At 31.8% G+C, this 22,700-nt stretch overlaps 1 protein-coding gene across 1 annotated transcript; it reads right to left on the reverse strand.

The window, feature by feature from the left end:
• Positions 1 to 8,842: 8,842 nt before the first annotated feature.
• On the reverse strand, positions 8,843 to 15,233 carry LOC139492758 (uncharacterized). The gene is made up of 4 exons (XM_071280909.1): positions 14,561 to 15,233; positions 13,524 to 13,660; positions 11,059 to 12,054; positions 8,843 to 9,490 (listed from the first exon to the last, which is right to left on the reverse strand). Exons 1-4 carry the CDS (start codon positions 15,231 to 15,233, stop codon positions 8,843 to 8,845), a joined length of 2,454 nt encoding a protein of 817 aa, XP_071137010.1.
• Between the last annotated feature and the right edge of the window lie 7,467 nt (positions 15,234 to 22,700).

Below are 22,700 nucleotides of genomic sequence, written 5' to 3' on the forward strand. Positions count from 1 at the left end.
AACAATTTTGTAAAACTGCCATATTTTGGGGCCAAAAAGGGGTCTTACTGAACCTACTCCTTTTCATATATCATTTGACTTTTAAAAAATGAAAAAAGTGAAGTCGAACAGCAAAGGCTTACTTGCTAGTGTGTCCTTTTCAGTCAGGTACTCTGCCATTTCAAAATTCTTGCTAGAACACTTTAATTAACTGTTACCTTAAAAGTAAAATGTATATACCTTGTAATATATGAAAAGGATCTACCTTGACCGATAATGGTTTACTTTTACAAATTGTGACTTGGACAGAGAGTTGTCTCATTGACACTCATAACAAATCTTCTTATATCTATTTATCAACAACAAATTGAAATTAAATATTTGTAAGGAAATTATTTAATGTATTTAAAGATTTTCACATAGCTGTTTGTAGTTATTGTTACCTATTTCATGCACAGCAGCTACGAAAAAAATGAAATGGAAACAATTGTTTTTGTACAGGGTAATTGTAAAGGCAAATATTGTACTGATATTTTTGTAGATGTATACAGCTATAGTTTAAATATTTTTTAAATTAAATTAAGTTAGTGAATTCAGATACCATCTTTGTTAATTGTTAATACAAAAAGAAATCTTTATTAGAAACAGTTGTATTTGAAATTTATGTATATTTGTAAACAATAAAAAACATGATGCATAGATTTCTCAATAATTATTGTTTGATTCAGATGCAAAATAGGTTATGTTGGTTCATGTCTGTCACATTTATTTTTCTAAACAGTTATAAATTAGGCCATTTGTTTTCTCAATATAATTGTTTTAAAATTTTTCATTTTGGGGTCTTCTATAGCATACCACACAGTATTGATTTTTCACATTGTTGAAGGCTGTAAGGTTGCCTAAAACTGCTTACATCCACTTCAGTTAGTTGTGTCAGTGGCAATCATACCACATCTTCTTTTTATATAAGCTGGTTGTTGTCAAAACAAGGAAATAAAAAGATAGAATTTGTAATAGACTGCAAAATTTACCCATACTCCAAGTTATTCACTTCGATGTCAGAGGTCAGTTGATAGAAAGGAAGGAAAATGGTGTATAAATAAAGGACACAAAATCCCTACATACACTTTGACCCCAGTAGTCAGTACTTCTGTGTTGACATGAATTATTATTGATATGATCATAATTATAAATTAACTGCTTACAAAACTTAGGATTTTTTACCCCATGAAAACATTACATTAGCTGTATGTGGCAAATTCTTGTTGAATTTTGGTCCTCAACGAGTATCAACTTCATACTTTATTTTACCTTTTAACTCTTTTGATTTGAGCATCTCTGATGACCGAGTCTTTTGAACGTGTGTTTTGTGTATAAAGTTGTAATCCTGGTATCTATGATGAGTTTATTGTCAACATCTAAAGCTATTAATCTTCAGCTTGTTTATTTTAGAGAATAATAGAAATAAAACTGTGTGAGTAAATTGTAACATCAACAAGCAAACAAACCAATGATAATATTAATTTTACAGCTCTTATCATAAAGCTAGCAAGTTAATTGTTTAGTTGGCTTGCTTGCTTTGTAAGAAATAATGTTTGCTGAAAGACATCTGAAAACAATATATAAAGGCAGGGTTAAACTTGTATATGTTAGCGGCAATACGTGAAATTAGGCATTAAGCTTAAATCCTAGGCAACGAGCTAACGCCTAGGCAGTAAGTATATTGCCTAAATGATTTTAGGCATTAGTCTTAAATCCTAGGATTTAAGCTTGAACTAGGTTTATCGAAATTAAACTGTCCTGTGATTGGTCCTGTAAAACTATATTTTTAGGACAGAAATTATGATAAAGTAAGGACCAACGTACGACATGTCTCAGCATGCACATCGAAGCTACTTGAGCTTTACCTTTGAGGATTATCTTAGCTAGATTGTTCTAACCGTTGTCCTTTGTTTTGGCGTAAAAAAAAATAGCAAATGAAAAAATTGAAATATTGTATCAAATTTAACCAAGAACTTAAATTTAAAAAAGCGATTTATTATAAGAAAATACTTATTTAAAATTTAAAATTTTAGGGTAATGAATAATTTTGATATTAAAAACTCTATGAAACCAAAAAAATAAGTAAAAAAAATATACAACTACGTTTTATATTAGAATTGAATTGTAAATAGAATCGTACATCTTTCATATAGATACTGAGTACTTCAAATATTTTAATTACTGCAAAAGAAAAAAAAAATTGTACTGATGCCAAACTACAGGGCCCAATTTCATCCTAAATATATAAAAAAGAAGATGTGGTATGAATGCCAATGAGACAACTGTCCACAAGAGACCGCAAATAGAAACACTAATAAAATATGTTATTTGTATTTAAACGCTTCAAATAATAATATAAATATATGAAAACTTAATAGAAATTTGTGTCGAATTCATTTTGATATCACATGTTCTGGAAAACTTACTAATTCAATAAAAAAAAAATGGAAAATGGTTGATCAAACATTAATACAATTAAAGCAAGCAAGCCAACCAAACTCATTCATTAGGAAATCGACTGTAAATGAAAATGAAGGTATTAATTGCACTAATCATCTGTATGATAAACCAGACTCATAGGACCAGGAAGTGAAATAAAAAAGTGGCAATCTCATTGTTTAATTAAGAAACAATACAAAGAGTAAGAGTGAAGTGATGAAGACTAGTAGTTATCTCAAAATCAGAACATTCACTTGAAACAACCTAAAGCTAAGTTTAGTTGCTTTTCTTTACCAGTGATGGTAAATGGGCTATGTCACAGATCTTATAGGATCACAGACTTCGTTTTAACTATATGCACCATTCAAATTGGTGTACAAGTGTAATCTCTTGTAGACTGTAAATCATCGATTTTTGAAGTTTTCAACACGGTGACAGATTGGTTAATACACAAAAATTGAAGTTGGTGACCCTATAATTAAAACTGAAAATTTATGTATCAATATAGGTGTTGAACAACCAATCCACTCTCTTTAATTTAGAACATATGTCAATATATATGTTCCTGATGTATAGACCTTGCATCTTCTTTTATTCATATATATTTTGCAAAACTTTGAAATTTTTCGTATTATCATACCCTTTTCATCAAATTATAAACTCATCATAGATACCAGGACTAAATTCTATGTATTACCTCTACTCCATGACTAAATATAACTAAAACACAAATATAAATTTGCCGACAGCCCGTCGAACGTGATAGACGCCGTATTTAATTTGTATCTCAAATAATTTCCAGCAGTACACATTTTAACAAATATTAAAACATATATACAATATTTCAAATATCAATGTATCCACAGTGTATTCGCTTAAATTTCTGAATGTTACCCTTCATAGATAGTCAAGGCCGTCCAGGAAAAACCAACAATCGTTCACATGATATATGAATATGAATGGAAACCTGTATCCGTGCCAATGCTCGAGCCTATCTCCGGATAAAAGTGGCGGACCACACCTTTAATTAGCAAATACATATACAAATAGAAAATCAGAAAAAACAACTTTAATTGCAATCAGCAATTAAAAATAAAGGAGCTTACTATGTTGAACGACGGCTAGAAAGTGAAGCGCTTGAAAAACACCAATATATCGTAAGACAAAATTCAACTTCTGATTGGTCAATTTTGTCATGCCTTATGAATATTTATGAAAACGTAACGACAATACAATATTTTCCCGCTTTACTATACGAACCGCGGGAAAATACAAATATACGCCAGACGCACTGTTCGTCTACAAAAGACTCATCAGTGACGCTCGAGTCCAAAAAAGTTTAAAAAAAACCCCAAATAAAGAACGAAGTTGAAGAGCATTGAGATCCCAAATTCCTAAAAGTGTTGCCAAATACAGCTAAGGTAATCTATGCCTGAGGTAGAAAAGCCTTAGTATTTCAAACAATTCAAAATTTTGTAAACAGTTAATTTATAAATATAACTATATGCTGACTACTGGGCTTGTGATACCCTCGGGGAAATAAATCTCCACCAGCAGTGGCATCCACCCAGTGGTTGTAAATAAACTCATCATAGATACCAGGACTAAATTCTATATATACGCCAGACGCGCGTTTCGTCTTCAAAAGACTCGTCAGTGACGCTCGAGTCCAAAAAAGTTAAAAAAAAAAAAAAAAAAAAAAAAAAAAAAAAACCAAATAAAGAACGAAGTTGAAGAGCATTGAGATCCAAAATTCCTAAAAGTGTTGCCAAATACATCTAAGGTAATCTATGCCTGAGGTAAAAAAGCCTAATTATTTCAAAAAAACAATCTGAATTTTGTAAACAGTTTATTTATAATTATAACAATACCAATGATAATTCATGTCAACCCAAAAAGTGCTTGTTAAAATTTAAGTTTGCAAAGGAAGATTTGTAATCTAACCACCGACCATGCAAGAGCTGTATAATCAGTCAAGGTCGTTAAAAATATCCATCGTCGTAATCTAACTCACATATTTAGTTAATACAATCTACTTTAAGGACTGAGTAAAACTCGTATGTTCATTGAGTCGACAGGGTTAAATCTTTTATGACTCATTTCCGTTCTCTCTTGAAACGTTTTATGATAATAGGGGTGGTTGCGATATAAACATTTGATCGTTTATTCAAAGATATAGATATTTCAAGAATAACATCGGCCGCATGAGTTCTGGATTTTAATTCATTTTTGAAGGTGGTAAGGTACGGTCACCTATTGTTGATTACTTAAGTTGTATTTAACAAAGTTTTTAGGGATTTTTGGTCCTCAAAGCTCTTGAACTTCGTACATTATTTGGTCTTTTTAACGTTTTTTTTTATTCTAGCGTAACTCGTGAGTCTTTTGTAGACGAAACGCGCGTCTGGCGCAAATATAAAATTTCAATCCTGGTATCTATAATAATTTATTTACAACCATTGGGTCGATGCCACTGCTGGTGTAATTTTTTTTTACTCAAAGGTATTACCAAAATAATAAATTAACTGTTTACAAAACTTTGAATTTTTGAAATACTAAGGCTTTCTACCTCAGGAAAAGATTACCTAAGCTGTACTTGGCAAAACTTTTTAACATGTTTTTATTCGAGTGCACTGATGACTCTTTTGTAGACGAAACGCGTGTTTGGCGCACATATTTAATTTCAATCCTGGTATCTATGATGAGTTTATTTACAACCACTTTGTCGATGCCACTGCTGGTGGAGTTTTAATTCCCCGAGGGTATCACCAGCCCGGTAGTCAGCACTTCTGTGTTGTCTTGAGTTATCATTGATATGTTCATGATTATAAATTAACTGTTGTCAAAACTTTGAATTTTTGAAATACTAAGGCTTTCTACATCAGGAAAAGATTACCTTAGCTGTACTTGGCAAAACTTTAAGGGATTTTTTTTTTATCATCAAATGCTCATCATCTTCTTTCTTTACTTGGCCTTTTTAACATATTTTTATTCCAGCGTCACTGATGAGTTCTTTGTAGACGAAACACGCGTCTGTCGCATATATCAAATTTCAATCTTGGTATTTATGATGAGTTTATTCACACCACGTTGTTTGTATAGTTGAGTTGTCTCATAGGCAATCAATCCACATCTCCTATTTTCTGATTAAAGGTTAAACAATTCAAGAAATACTTAGTGTAATAAGATCGGCCGCTGGGACAAAAACAGTAAACGAGGTATGGCAAGACGATACAAACCGCCGACATTTGTAATATTGGCAAGTAGATGGTCTTCTGGTAACAGAAGTAACAAAAGTTCTCTAATGGAATTAGAGGGAACGAGTAGTCCGTCTCCACACTGACGCTAGGCCATAACCTAAATAATGCTTTCCCAAGAATTCGGCATATTGTAGCATATTGTCTAACGTAGAATTATAGGGCCATCTTGCCAGATCCCATATTTACACTGCACTAACACTGCGACAACTGTATAATATAATACGAAAACAATTATAGATATCAAAATACATAAGAAGTGTCTTTTTTTGTAAAAACGCGTATGAAAAATAAAATTCTTAATATTAAAGTTTCACTTTTCTAAATCTTTAAACTTTCACTGACTATAGGCTAGGATACGATAAAATTGAACAATGTCTGTTTATAATCAGTATATTAAGTACTTTAAACGGAGATGAAACAACTTTCATAATAGGTGCATTTTGATATCACGTTATCTAGCGGAAGGGGAAAATTATAATGAATAACAGACTTCGGAACAAGTTTGCAATTCCGCTGAGTGCAAAAGTTGTCACCTTAATCTTTGGAGGTAGGTCAAAATAAAGTTGGTAACTTGGTTGGTATTGGTTTCCCTGATATTTTTCCTAAAAATTCTTAGCTCTAGTACCACTGTTGAAAACGTTATTGCATTTTTTTTTAAATTTCCTCAGAGGATTTTTTTTTCTTCCTCGAGTGAAAAAGATTTTCTGTAGGACAATTGTTGCATATATTTTTCCTTTGAGGAAATTCTGTTTCCTTTAAGGAAATTTACTGCATCAAATTTTCCTTAAAGGAAATTCTTTTTCCTGTCATGAAATCTTGTCAACTACTATTTCTTTTGATGATTTTTTTCCTCTATGGAAATTTCTGTACATCAAATTTCCGCTAAATGTTTTACCCAATTTTTCCATGATGGAAATTTCTTAACAATACAAACAATATGAACATATAAATATAATTTTTGCCAGACTGAATAAATGAAACAAATGATATTTTTAACTTTAATTCAGGAATGACAGTAATATTTTTTCTGTCTATGAAGAAATAACATAAAAAATGTGGTGCACACTGAATAACGCGCGTAGCCGGTTATGTAACAGTGTGCACCACATTTTTTATGTTATTTCGAATAGTCAGAAAAAATATTACAGTGATTTCTTATAATTTAATTCTAAATTCCATTTTAAACCGTAGAAAACCATGAAAAAAACGTTGATGACGTTACGGTCACATGACTAAATTATGTCTATGGGCTCATAACAAAATAACGTCAGCCAATCAGAAGACGCGTTACATCCAAAAGTAAATTATTAGATTTTAACTGATATGTATCATGACATACAAAACAATACAGACTGACTTTTAAGGTCTAGGTATTGTACATACTTTATATCACTTTAATTTTGATTTATAAAATATTTTTTGTAGCAAACTTTTTTGTGTTTTTTTTTTCTTTGTTATTGTTTTATTGCAATACATTGATAGGCAACCAATGAGAAACCTCTCTGTGCAACAAAAAATATTGAAAAGAAACGGTTTTGGTCTGTGAATGATATAAATTCTTCAAGCATATGTTTAGTTTTATAATACTGTAAAGTGGCATAAAGTATAACACAACTCCACTTAAATAGAATCAATATTTATTCATGAAAAATATCAAACATTTAGCAACACATTTGAATAACGAACGTCTAATATTGAAAATGAAAACGACAACAACAACGTGTGCACCTATCTAGACAAAGTAAATGACAATAAATAAAGTTGAACTCGTCTGTTAAATCGTTCAAAGTGCTCAACATAGATCAAATATATACATATATACCATACACTTTTATAACATACAAAACATGTAACTTGAAAAAAGACTAAGTGTGATAGAAAGTATTATAATGCAGAATTGTACGTGTATGACACACTTCATTAAAAGCTACGTACAAATGAGTATGTTTGACAAAAAGTTACAAACCTGATCGAATGAAAGGAAAACAATTCAAAAGTTTTATGTAATTTTGGCTATCTCATTCGACAGGATTTTTGTATGCATTTTATAAAAGTTGCATTACACCTGGTTTAAAGACTTTTACAAATAGTACAGAATCTTATTATATTTCAATATCTAAAATCAGATTTACCCCGTAGAGTTGCAACCTAGAAATCAAAATTAGCATGGTTCTTAAATCGACTTGAAGTTCAAAAAATTCAAGTCTACCCCATATGCAATGTTTTCGATCTATGACACATTTTTGTAGTGCACAACGTTGTTAAAAGATACCGAGGTCCCTCTTTTTGTTTATGAAGAGTTCGACATGTAATTCACCCGTTACAATTCATCCGACAAACAATATTAAAACATTTCGATGATACTGCGATATGGAAGCTTTGATATTTGATTGGCATACCAGGAAGCAGTCTATTTATTCTGGATCATGTTCAAGTAAAAAGTGATCAAGCATTGGTTTAAAAAACGCTAACAGACCTGATTACATGAATGATGGGAAAACAACCTGATTGTTCGATTAGTCATGTAACAAGAGGCTGCATGTTACACTTTCATTTGACTAACATGGAAGCAAACGCCTACAAAATATACGGTAATTATTCATATTACTTGCAGAGTCCAATTTGATAATAAAAACTGCTTATCTGTGTGGGAAATTATATCGTATTTTAGAGCATGAAAACCAAAACAAAAATACATATACGAATCGGAATAAGACGATACAACATAAATATAAACATTAATGTTTGCCCAATATTTGGAAATCTCAGCTAGACCCTACTTTTCTTTTCATGGTTTTTTTTCTCATAATTTTTTAAAGGTAAATTATGACAATGTTAAATGGAAGAAAGTCTAGAGAAAATTTTCCCTGCCACCTTTTCAGTGGCTTACATCTCGAGAACAAGCACACGAAGCCTTCATATTTGTCTGCCTTTATCTATATACTATCAATTTATAATAAATATACATTTCTGTAAAATTCAAGACATTCAATGTAAAACACTTTTAAAACACTGACACTAAATAAGACAATGGTAATAATGCAATATTTCTGTATTCAATGTTTTCTAATGTACACGATAACTGTATTTTACCAATCGGCGCAAACAACAATTAAGTTCAACATTTAAGAGATCTTTGATGTTTTTGTAATAGGGTAGCGTTTAATACACTTTTCATGGCCATTTACTTCATACAGTGAATACAATCTGATACTTTCTCGAACACTTTCGCTATGATTATATTTGCACATACCCAAAAACAAATTGTATACTCGTTTGTTACAAACGAAACTAAGGAAAATGAATAACCCTTGTAAACCTGTAAGTATGGTGACAACAAACGAAAACACTGATAATGGAATAAATGAGTCTACTATTTGCCCAATCCACGTGATTCCGGTTAGCGAGAAAAGCTTAATGTACACATAAAAATCTTGTTTATCGTTTGCGGTGCTCCGAATGATTGGTCTTGTGTATATTGTGTAAGCTGTGAACCCAAATAACCAAATATTTATCACACAGATGAGCCCTACTGGACAAATAAACGCAGCGATTTGGGGAATATCTGATATAAAACAATTAGACCCACCATAACCAATGTTTGCTCCACCTGACAGCATAATTTGAGTGGATATATTAATGATAACTATAATGAAAGGCGTTCCGTATGAATAACAAACATATCTTAAGAAGAGTCCATTATTCTCCGACATACTACTGGTTGGTCTGAAAGTGGTAAACACAGAATACATATGATATGAACACACGTTCATTAATAGTTATCCCATAAGGACGCGGTGTGTCAGTGTAAGATCACCCCGATGGCCGGAGGCCAGAGGGTGATCTAACACTGACACACCAAGTCCGACTGGGATAACTATTTTACATCCCAGCTGTTTAAGATTAGACGAAAAACCATTTACAATTCATAAAATCTAGTTTAGAACGCCACACAACCATAACAATATACTTTATATATTACTATATGATGTATACCCTTTTTGACCCCCAAACACGATGAGTAGATATCAAACAATCTCAACTCGCCCCACTTGCCAATCGGCCCACGCTATATCGCCACTTTATAAAAATATCGTCCCAATCTTGTTTACTGACTTGCCCCACTTTGAAAAAGTGTAAAATCAAATTGAACAATCAGTCTGAAAACTCACAAATTAACGTAAAAGGTTAAAACCCCACTGAATAAAGGTTTGACAACTCGCCCCACTAATAAAAATATCTTGCTTCCTTTAAGTATGTCAAATTACTATTATTTTGTATCAAGTCGTCTTGGTGTAGTGGTATGTGTCGTGGCTTGATATGCTAAAGGTCTTGAGTTCGAATCCCAGCATATCTACTGGATTTTTTCTCCGTGAATTTTGATAGATAGTCTTTTCCGTAAAATTAATTATAAGTTTTATATTGGATTTGACATTCCCGCCAAAATGTTACAGAACAAAGGAAAGCATGCATAACAAGAAACTCAAACTAGGGTGATCTGGCAGGGGTGATCCGGCTCAGATCACCCCTGTTAGAACAAAGGAGCTGGGATGTAATTAATAGTTATCCCATAAGGACGCGGTGTGTCAGTGTAAGATCACCCCGATGGCCGGAGGCCAGAGGGTGATCTAACACTGACACACCAAGTCCGACTGGGATAACTATTTTACATCCCAGCTGTTTAAGATTAGACGAAAAACCATTTACAATTCATAAAATCTAGTTTAGAACGCCACACAACCATAACAATATACTTTATATATTACTATATGATGTATACCCTTTTTGACCCCCAAACACGATGAGTAGATATCAAACAATCTCAACTCGCCCCACTTGCCAATCGGCCCACGCTATATCGCCACTTTATAAAAATATCGTCCCAATCTTGTTTACCGACTTGCCCCACTTTGAAAAAGTGTAAAATCAAATTGAACAATCAGTCTGAAAACTCACAAATTAACGTAAAAGGTTAAAACCCCACTGAATAAAGGTTTGACAACTCGCCCCACTAATAAAAATATCTTGCTTCCTTTAAGTATGTCAAATTACTATTATTTTGTATCAAGTCGTCTTGGTGTAGTGGTATGTGTCGTGGCTTGATATGCTAAAGGTCTTGAGTTCGAATCCTAGCATATCTACTGGATTTTTTCTCCGTGAATTTTGATAGATAGTCTTTTCCGTAAAATTAATTATAAGTTTTATATTGGATTTGACATTCCCGCCAAAATGTTACAGAACAAAGGAAAGCATGCATAACAAGAAACTCAAACTAGGGTGATCTGGCAGGGGTGATCCGGCTCAGATCACCCCTGTTAGAACAAAGGAGCTGGGATGTAATGCAGGCGAATGTTGACAACCAAAACACATGAAGGATGATACCAATGGCTTTACAGATGAGTATACGATCAGTCCAAATGGTTCCAAATTGCAAACATGTCTGTGCAATTAAAAGGGACAATATGAGACACATATTATTTTTGCCAGGTAAGGTTCTTAGTATCGGGAAAATGCAGTAGGTAATAAAAGTTACTAGCAAGCAAAATAAAGAAACGCATGTACATACAATTGTCGTTATTTCCAGAGCATATTCTGTGGATGATTTGATATATCTATTTAATAGGAATGAAAGGAAATCATCGACACAAATTCTAATTTTGTTATTTGAATCTATTAAGAATATGTCGTAATGAATTATTATTTTGTATTTTATGAGTAGAACAGAATAACCATCTATTGTATATTGGTCGGCGTCAAAAACAAACTGTGGGCAGACAATTTGTCTATTGATTTTTGTTGATTTATAATTTCCGTATTTATTTAAAAGTTCGGTGTTTTCTTCCAATTTCCAGCATTTCGACTCATATCTAAATTCCCTAGCCATGTGAACAAAAGTGAGTAGATCAGAGAATGCGGAAGCTAGAGATATTTCCATGCTAAATGTATCATTGTCCTTCTCAAAATCAGAGTTTTCAGGAGCTATTTTCAGAAGTGATTGTTCAAGGTCATTCCGATAAATGTTTGATTCTATGAACACATCAAATGCAATATACGTAAATACGTTTGGATTTGACTGACCTAACGAACATGGAAAATTTGAAAATGTTTCAGTTTTAAGAATAACCAGACTAGTTATACCAATTGAATGATTTCTAACAATATTTTCAAACCATCGTAATATGATTTTCTCTGTTCCATTAAACTGTTTTGGTGAATCAGCATTTCTAACGAAGACTTCTAAGTTGTATCTTATATTCCTGGTGACTGTGAACAAAGGGTCGCAACTTCCACCAATCAAATGCCTTCCTGGAAAGCACGTGATGTTGCGACAGTTTTTCTGAAGAAAATGAAAAAAACAAACAGTTGAATTAAAAAGTAATCAATTCAGAATACGATATATCTATGGAAACCATTAAACGAGTGGTTTAGTATGTTCAGATGATGTATCCCAATGTTGAAAGATTACAAACGTGGACCGGATACAAATATTGAAATTGTAATTCACTTTTCAAAGCATAACACACAATCGTATGACGGATAGAACTACACAAGACATTGCAAAGATAACTTAATATTTAGCAGCACTTATCCAATAAAACAGATGGTACAATTTGGTGTTGGAATACCAAAATTCAGAATCAAGAAAAGATTGGCCCGATATGCTTTTGAACGAAGTAGACAATAATCAATAATCTTGAATGACTTTTAAAGTAATTGTAGACCTGCTACAGAAACAACATGTTTGGACAAATACATGATCTAAATTATGAATACCCTTCTGAGATCCAGCAATAAGTTTGTGTTGCACAGTGTTAAGTTTTGTATGTAGCGTTTTGTAGATTTTGTCTCTTGGTCTTTTTTTTGTTTTTCTTTAAGTTAAAGAAATGACAGTTTGTTTTTCGAGTTTGACTATTCTTTTGGTATCTTCCGCCTGTCTTTATACCTTCTTCTTTGGTGAATGTGAGTCATCATCTGTAGTTTATAAAGCTTATAAAAAGGTAAACTTAAATTGACAAAAATAAAAGATTTGATAAAAACGAATAAAACTAGACAAAATGTTATAGCGTTTAAATTGTAGCGCTTTAAAAAGTAAAATATTATTAAGATGATGACCATTTACGTCAGGAATTTAAAGACAACAACACAATTTTAACTTCGACCAAGGTAGAAAAAACAAGCAACGCATAGTTATCATAACACGAGCAAATCTTTTGTCCATAAAATATATCATAAAACAACAAGGAGAAATAAGATCCATGATAATATCTATCCCATAATTGGGCTTTGGATGTGTTTGTTTGACCATTATCTCGAGTGTACGTGATGATAGTTTAAAAATACGTGTAGTTGCGTCTGACATAGTTTATCAAGGTTAAACTGTTTCTTGTTACTTCGTTTCCCGAATTAAATTTAGGCACATTTGTTTTTATATTTTCATATAATTATCAAAAAGTAAAGTCACAAAAATACTGAACTCCGAGGAAAATTAAAAACGGAAAGTCTCTAATCAAATGCCAAAAACAAATGATAAAACAAATTAAACGAATGAACAACAACTGTCATATGGTCATATTCCGGACTTGGTACAGACATTTTCAAATATAGAAAATGGTGGATTGAACCTGGTTTTACAGAGCTAAACCTCTCACTTGTATGACAGTAGCATCAAATTCTGTTATTTTTACAACGATTCGTGAACAAAACAGACATAATCGTTAAACAGTCAAAATATGGTAACAGCTGTCATCACTGTGTTACAATCTTCAAACAAACAAACATTTACTAAAAAGCATAAAATGTACTTACTTCAATTTTGTCGTACAGCTGTCCATCAGAACAGTAATGAACATCCCATGGTTCATCACTTGTTTTTGTCTGATCAATTTGGAACAAGTTTCGAATTTTCACTCCCGGAATATCATATGGAGCAAGACATCCTGGGCCTAGACAAACACACTTATAAGGTTCAAAAGGGGGAAAACATGGACTGGTATGTGTGTCAATTTCAGTTTCATTGACTTGAAATACCATCATGCATGGTTGTTCGTTACAAGCGTGACAAAATTCGTTTTTATATGGAATTTCCCTGATTACCGTTGGAAAGACAAAACATCCAGTTGTTAAATTATCAGCCAAATACTGACACGTACCTGTTTCGTTACATTTCGATTTGATATTTTCATTAAAATTTGGAGGGTTACAAATCGAGCAAAATACGTTTTTAAATATCGTCTGTTTATGCTTTGTCTGAGGTAATACTGCATACGTTAGATTTTCACATGCCCACTCAATGTCGAAATCAAACTCCGTCAATATTCCGGAAACGTCGCACTGATGAACGATGTCGTTATATCCGTCCCTGTGACATTCTACAGGTAATTCGTTTTGCTTTTTAAGGCTTATTCTACAATTATTCAACATAGCCGTTAGAATAATATCAGATATAGACAAATAACGATCATATACAATGTCGACATCATTTTCGCAGATAATATTTATGTAAAACAGAAAAAGGTAACGATCATTGTAAAAAACCTGATCTACATCATCCATATACGTAACTTGGTTGCAGAGGAAGCAATGGAAACTTTTGTAATGAATATTCGTAACTGTGTCTACGACAGGGAGAAATGAATAAATGTCGTGACCATTTCCGGTACATTTTTCCCTTAATAATGTAGAATTAAGATTTTGAGAGCAGCTTTCTACCACGGCATACATAGATTCTTCGAGTTTATAGTCATCAAAAAAATTGATAACATTGCCCATACACATGAATGGATTGGTCAATAACACATCTAAACAAAGTGGTAAATTTCCTTCGTAAATCGCTGACAAATTACAACTACATGGGGTCATAATCGGTTTGATGACATCAAGAGCATCCAGGGGCAACAACTCTTCATTACACAATCCAGGAAGAAATGGATTATATGCATATGCCTTTAGCAAAGTATTTGTAAGGTTTAACGTAAAACTCTGATTTTCTTTATCATTGGCAGTTACTGGAGTAATTTTCATCTGATCATTCAAATATTGCTTATAAAACGACAGACTGAAGTCACTTATATTTTGCAAAGTATAAAAGGTAACGCTACCTTTACGTCCATAAGTGATACTAGCATTTACATCTACAAAGGAATTACTAAAAGTGTTATCTCTATTACACAAGTAGCAAAATACATTTAAAAATGACAAACTGTTGTCTGGGTTGTTATAGTATTGACAAGCATCATGGAGCCCTTGGTCAAAAGGTTTCCAGGAACCAGTTGAGTTACAAGTTCGAACATCTGTCGTGTATATGCGACGAATAGGATTACAAATAAAACAAAATATGTTTTTGTACACTTTGTAAACTAGTTTATATGTAGATTCACATGCGTACTGAATATCGGGATCGAATATGTCCCACATACCTGTCATGTTACACTTGTTAAAATGTATTTCTTCATTTTGAGAACAGTTTCGAACAGGAAGAGTATCTATCTGATACATAATAAAGCACTGCTTTTCCATCGCCTCGTCTATTACCTGTTGATAGGTTGATAAGAAATTGTAGTCAGAAAACAGGTAACAAGAAATATTTAAATCCCATTGGTGATACGTGGTATGTCCATGGCATGATGCGCAGTGTTTATTCAGGTATGTTAGTGGTATGTTGGTTGACGTCACGTGAGGAGTTTTCATACGTTCTACAGTTGTGGGGTTCCTCGCGCATAATTCAATTTCAGTATAATTTGACCCATATGGACAACTCGTCACCATTGGAAATATGGCAGTTACTGCATAATAGGTTGAATCGAGAATTATGGAATCTATGCAGGTTTGTTCTGGCATTTTAAAAAAAAAATCCGGGCAACAATTTTCATTTATTATGCATGTTGAATTACAAAAACATTCAGGACATAGTTCTATGTTTTTGTATGAATTGTTAGGTAAGTATGTGTAATTCATATAGGCATGGTCACACATATAGTCTGGGCCACACATTAAAAAATGATTATGTATGATATTGCTATAATTATACATCAACGTTGGCGTGAACAGTGTAATGAAAATTAAAATGAAGCCCATCATGAAACCTGTTTTACTAATCATGCTTAAAGTGACCGATATTCGACTCCCATCTAATGATGAAAATTGTCCGATACAGAATATTGAAACATCTGAAAAGAGAAAAATTATAGTCTCAATCAAGCAAAGACATGAAAATTTTCTTTTCAAAGAAATCTTGATGTCCCAATAATAAAAGTATCAAATTACCCTAGCAGATTAAATATATCACTAGAAAAAGGCACGATGTGCGTTCGTTACATCAAAAATGTAACTGTCGGAAGTCAAAATACTAATATCTACACAGAAAGTTACAACTTACATTGAAAACAATTGATGTTTATTCACATGTTTCCATAGAGGGGCAGCAGAAGGTCCCTTTTTGGGCCTTTTTTGCATGAAATCGTGATTGGGCTTTTATTTTGGGTTTGACCGTTATCAGGAATTTGGAATTAATAATATTTTTTTAGGATCTGGGAAAAATGCCTTATTTCGTCTGGAGTTCGGGGTGACACCTCCAACCGCACCTCTCCGTATTTTAAGCTCGATGCCTCCAAGAGTTGACTTCGTCACACAGTTTGTAGCTTGTATGTTTTGAATATCAATATTTTCTTCTAAAATCTGGTATCTTTAGGAAAGTGTCTTAAAAAACCCCAAATAAACTTGGTTAACGATTTGAACGCATTTAATCAAAACATAGTAATTTTATTAACTTCAATACCTTACCTTGTTTACACACACACACACACATATAGTTTAAGCATGAACAGCTTTTTTATACATAATTCAATTTGAACAGATTTTTGAAAGACAATTACGACTAATATGTATACATTAAAGATAACACATCAATTATACTTAAATAATATCCAATCGTCATATTATTTAACATCTAAAACTTCTCAATATGGTCCAAATCTAAAACTTTCCCACGTCTTTTAATAATACAACTGTCAGTTTTGACACATAACTAACATATAAAAACATCTTTATGTGCGAATATAAGATACATTTTCTAGAAAAATTATTTTTAACTGCAGTCATTATCTGTGAGGCAAATTAAGTTGATTACCAGAAGGTTTGACAGGTACATTTGAGTATTCAACTACAAAGTATTCCAGGATTGTTATATTTTACCGGATCCAGGTCCAAAATCAAGTAAAGCTTAAAAAACAGACATTATTTTTGGACTGTTTATACTACTGCGGAAAAAAGATAACGTTAGACATTACTGCTACTGATGTTAATTTTGACCCCAGTCCTGTATAAAATAAAATAAAAAAGATTTAATTAAATATTTCACATTTCCAGAAGCTGATTCGTAGATTCTTGTTGAATAAAGCTTCCGACAAACATTTTTGTGAACAAATGCATTTCAAAATCAAATTTTTGTTTGTTTCCAAAAATATAGAATATTTCATAATCTTTGAAATTATGTTGTAATTCGTAATTTATATTTTTAAGGAAATTACTTAAAACATGTCAGATTACATAGTTAAGAACAAATAACCTGAATTGTACATTTAAACAAAGATCAAGATCTTCATGTCATATTGTATATAAATTTTCATCTATGTTGAAATATAGCAGTTCTTGAACATCTGAAAGATACAAAACTGGTTTACGAAAGCATCGATTATTAATAATTACCACATGGGTAATTTTTAAATGAGATACATGTATATTTAAAATGACATTTTATGTTTGGTAAAATGGGGTAGATTGTATAAAATAAACATCTGGAAAAAAAATAACAGAACGATTTTGCAAATCAGATCACTTAAACTTCAACAAAATATTTTGTTTGCATCAAATTCATTGGCTGGACCGTACAATTTTGTAGTTGATCTTCTGTTTCGTTTTAAAAACCAACACAAATATAAAAACCATTCTTCAAAAGTTAATTTAAGGTTTACTAAACCCTTTATAATCAATGTGTAAAGTACTGAACATTCTTGCACTGACCTTGCAGTTTTGTTTAAAAAAATTGGAAAGAACAAAACATTATTATTTTCATTTTTCTGATCTTTTTTTTGTTTTTCATGCATAATCGACTGTGAATTTATTTACGGTCGTTAGTTTATCTGGGACACACAAAATTATTTCGTGGAAAACTTGTTTTCATAAAGTCTGCTTACAAGCATATACAAAATTTGTACCTAGTTGAACATTAAATTTCGGGATTCACTAGACCTACACAATAAGTATCCAAAAGATAATAATGTCCTCTGTTTTTTGTTACATTTTTTAAATTGTTTGTCATATTTCAATCATATATTAATAAAAAAAAAAAGCAAAATGAAAAAATGAAATAAGAAAATTACCGATCTCTATCGAAAATTCAAAACGGAAAATTCCGTAAGAAATTGCAAAATCAAAAGCTCAAACACATCAAACGAATGGAAAACAACTATCATATTCCAGACTTAGTACAGCATTTCTTTATGTAGAAAATTGTGGATTAAACCAGGTTTTATGACTAGCTAAACTTCTATATTGTATGACAGTCGCGCAAAAGTTCATTATATTGACAACTATGGGTGAGCAAAATCTGGCTGTTATAACAATGTAAAACAAAACCCAACCTATTAAATGTTATAATGTATCATTAAATGTTGCAATACCACATTATCAAATGAAAATGTTTGAACGGCATGAAATGCTTTACATATTCAAGCGTAACTGAGTAATTGATACACTTACGTAGGATTATGTATAAAAACCTTGACATTATCTGAAATAATTATTTTTTTTTGAGACTATTACAAATTTTAAATTACATTTCCCAGTATTAAAATGTCATTAATCATAGAATGCTATTTTCAATGCACCCCCATTATATTCAGTTAAATAAAATTTATCCTCCCGAAAGCATACTATCTCCACAAAATATTTTCTAGTTCTTCTATGTCCACTTTCCTGACCTCAAATTTAATAAAACTACTAAAGTGGTCATTAAATTAAAATCTGTCTGCCTGAGTTAAAATCAATTTTCCCAAACTCAAAAAAATGTTTGTCGACCGGTTTCTTTCCAATATTTACTATATGTTGCGTAAACCGCAGTCAACGTATACACACTATAAAAAGACTGGCTCCAACTATTAGAATAATAACCGTTGGATAAAATAAAAATTAAATAAATACATTACCAAAAGATTCGTATTCAGGTAGTTGCCGATTTGTTATTTCTTAATTGATTAGAAGATATCGTAATGTTTAACTCTCTTAGCTATGTATGTACGATTTTGCAGGCGTTTTTGAAAATATTAAAGCGATTATTTAGTTTGGCTGAGTGAAGACATTAGAGAAAAACAAATTGGCATAATTGGTAAATTAAGGCAACAGTAGTATAACACTGTTCAAAGTCATAAATCGATTTCCAAGGGAAACAAACCAACTATAAGAGGAAAACAACGGAACAACAGAAACACTGAACTGTAACAAAAACATCGTCACCATACATAGAAAAGGACTATTTGTGCTATATTTCTGACATTTTAAGAAAAAAAGTGTGGATAAAATCTGATTTTATAGCTAGTGTTACCTCTAACTTGTATGACTGTCGCATATAGTTACATTATATTGACAACAATATGAGAAAAAAAAACCAACCAACATAAATGTTTCCATTCTGACTAAAATTATACATAACGAAACAATACGTCATCAATGCTCTTTAACTTCGTACTTCATTTGCCCATATTTGATTCGAAATTCACTGATGAGTCTTTTTTGTAGACGAAACGCGCGTCTGGAGCAATTACAAAATTTCCATCCTGGTATCTATCATGTCTATGGTGAGTTTATTTATCGATGCAACTACTGGTATAGTATTAATTTCTCAGTCTAGTAGTGAACACTTCTGTGTTGACATGAATTATCATTGATATGGTCATAATTATAAATTTACTGTATACAAAACTTTGAATTCTTGAAATATTAAGGCTTTTCTAGCTCAGGAATAGATCACCTTAGCTGTAATTGTCAAAACTTTTAGGAATTTTCGGTCCTCAATTGTCTTCAACTTCGTTCTATATTTGGACTTATTGTTTTTTATTCGAGCGTCACTGATGAGTATTTTGTAGACGAAACGCACGTCGCGCAAATACAAAATTTCAATTCTGGTTAATATGATGAGTTTATTCATAATACTTCATTGTCAAACTTGCTTTTCAATAAATGGCATATTTTTAAGCTCTGAGATTGGAAATATGAATTATTGAAGAGGGCCTTCTGTCATCGATTAATGCACCATATCCCTTCTTCTCTATTATAAAAGAGGACATTTTGTTAAATATCAAGGTATGTGTGTTTCTTCACAACACAGTTAACTAGGTACTCAATAAATTTCCAAACTTCGGATTTCTTTTTATTTTGATACTGTACTTTGTTCTTCATTATAAAATATTAAAGGCGCCATCGAAATTATAAGCCAGGTGTTTCAGTTTATTTTAACATTCTTTAATATATAATGTTGTTAAAGAATCAAATTTCAGCTGAACTGGAAGGAAAAATTATAATTATTAATAACCACAAATGTCGTATTGCGTCGGATTCATGGTTATTTGTAATTATACATTTTATCAATTTTGTAGGACTTCAACTGACAAGGACAATATCGCATGCTTTTGTCAGTAACAGAAGTAGTGTAAATATTAAAGTTCTCTCCTTTAAAAAAAACCAAAAACTAATAAACACAGCATTAGTTAAACAGTTTTCAAATCTCGTAAATTGATTGAAGAGACAAATCAGAGTAACTTACAAAAACTACAAGAAAAGCTACAGGAGATTGTAGTTGCGAGAACAAAGTAAGGATTTCCTAATATGCGTGCATCACACGCCATTCAAATTCTTTCCAGACCAGATGTCAAAATCGAGAATAGAAAAAAAATTGGTTGAATCAAATACCAGTGAACCTATTCTGGTATCTTTAGATCTGGAAACACGAAAATATGTCGCTAGTGAATTTGACTTCGAAATATCGTTATGGTCAAACAATTATCTATTCATGACTTGAAATAATTTTCATTTCAGGTTTGGTTTGGTACAGTTCAATTTTCGGTTGCCTTGATCTTATTTTCTTTAAATTTGGAGAAAAGAAAAAAAAAACAAACTCAGCTATAAAATGTAAGAATTCATAATTTTTATGCAAGGTAGATGCTATATAAAATAAAAATACACAGAGGTTATAAAATAATTATAAAAAACCACCTCTTCTTCAAAAAGGATCTGCAAGATAATGTTTTCATGTATAAAGCATTGCATTTTAAAAATTATGTATGCATTTAAGTACCAGCATTATGTCATTGGAAGTGCATGCTTTTTTTAAAACAAATTTACATGCACAGAGCAGAATTCGGACTGCGTTTGTAGCAAATAACACACACCAAGTGTATATTTTGGTTTATCGACGTCAATTGTAGCTAACAAATGATTTCAAATTGTGTGCTATAGAAAAAAATATAACTAAGGGAAATGATATAGAATATTAATACACTATCCAATGTAAGAGATTTTGCAAAATGTTGTGAACTTATTTCTTACCAATTGAAACAAGTATCCATATTTTTTATTTTAATCTAAAATATTGCAAATTAAATCATTATATAAACAATAATTTGAAATAATAATTATTAAATAGAACCATACCTTTATTAAGCAAACCTTGCAAGACAAAACCTAAATGTTCTGTCGAAAGTATGCGACCACACGATCTTATAAGAGAAGTAACACCCAATAACGATCAACTTTGACTCCTCTTTTTTTATTATTTTTTGTATCAAATCATATTTTAGTGAAAATTATCTATTATTTATCGTATAACATTTTTTCTCCAAACGTTAGATGACCGTTTGAATATGTCATGTTATATGAACTTTCCCTTATTGAATTTACCTTGGGCTTCGGTATTTTTTAATATTTTTTTATGAAATTAATTTTTGGGTGCCCGGAAACAAAATAAAATTAATTCTTACTTTCAGACGTATTAAACAACAATGTGATATATTCGTGCTCTTGTAAACAATACCTTTTTAATATGTTTAATAAGACTAAAACTAAATTTCTTCAATCATTTTATGATTTTGTTTTTATTTCTACAACCACGTATATTAATATTTTTACATTTTTTGAGTGGAATACCTGGAACATTGCACGACTTCATTTTTCTAACTGCATTTCGTAGAATATCTTGGTAACTTCAACGCGCGTCTGGCGTAAATATAAAATTTTAATCCTGGCATCTATCTATGATGAGTTTCTTTGCAACCACTGGGTCAATGCCACTGCTGGTGGAGATTTATTTCCCCGAGGGTATCACCAGCCGAGTAGTCAGCACTTCTGTGTTGACTTGAGTTATCATTGATATGTTCATAACTATAAACTAACTGTTATCTAAACTTTAGATTTTTCAAAACCTTAGGCTTTTCTACCTCAGGAATGGATTACTTCAGCTGTTTTTGGCAAAACTTTTTGGAACTTTTGGTGTTCAATGCTCTTCAACTTCGTACTTTATTTTGGCCTTTTAAACTTTTTTTGATTCGAGCGACTCTGACGAATCTTTTTTAGACGAAACGCGCGCCTGGCGTAAATATAAAATTTTAATCCTGGCATCTATCTTTGATGAGTTTATTTTCATCTTCTATGATCCTGAAAAGTTCAGTCATCAGTAAATAAATGTTCACAATCTATCATGGCATTAATGTAACTGGGGCCTTACACTGAGCCTTGTGTTATTCCTGATGTTTCTTCTTTCCAGTCAAATGTTTCACCATTTACTGAAACTCTTTGGTATCTATATGTACGAACACTATAATAAAAAAGTCTTAATATTAGATAAGTTATCCAAAATTTTTCAATTTCTGTTCGTGTCTCCTCTGTGGTTCTTTGTCAAAGGCTTTCATGAAGTCTGTAGATGCAATCTACCTGGAA

The sequence above is a fragment of the Mytilus edulis genome, chromosome 10 (genome assembly GCF_963676685.1).
Source record: "Mytilus edulis chromosome 10, xbMytEdul2.2, whole genome shotgun sequence".
NCBI lineage: Eukaryota > Metazoa > Mollusca > Bivalvia > Mytilida > Mytilidae > Mytilus > Mytilus edulis.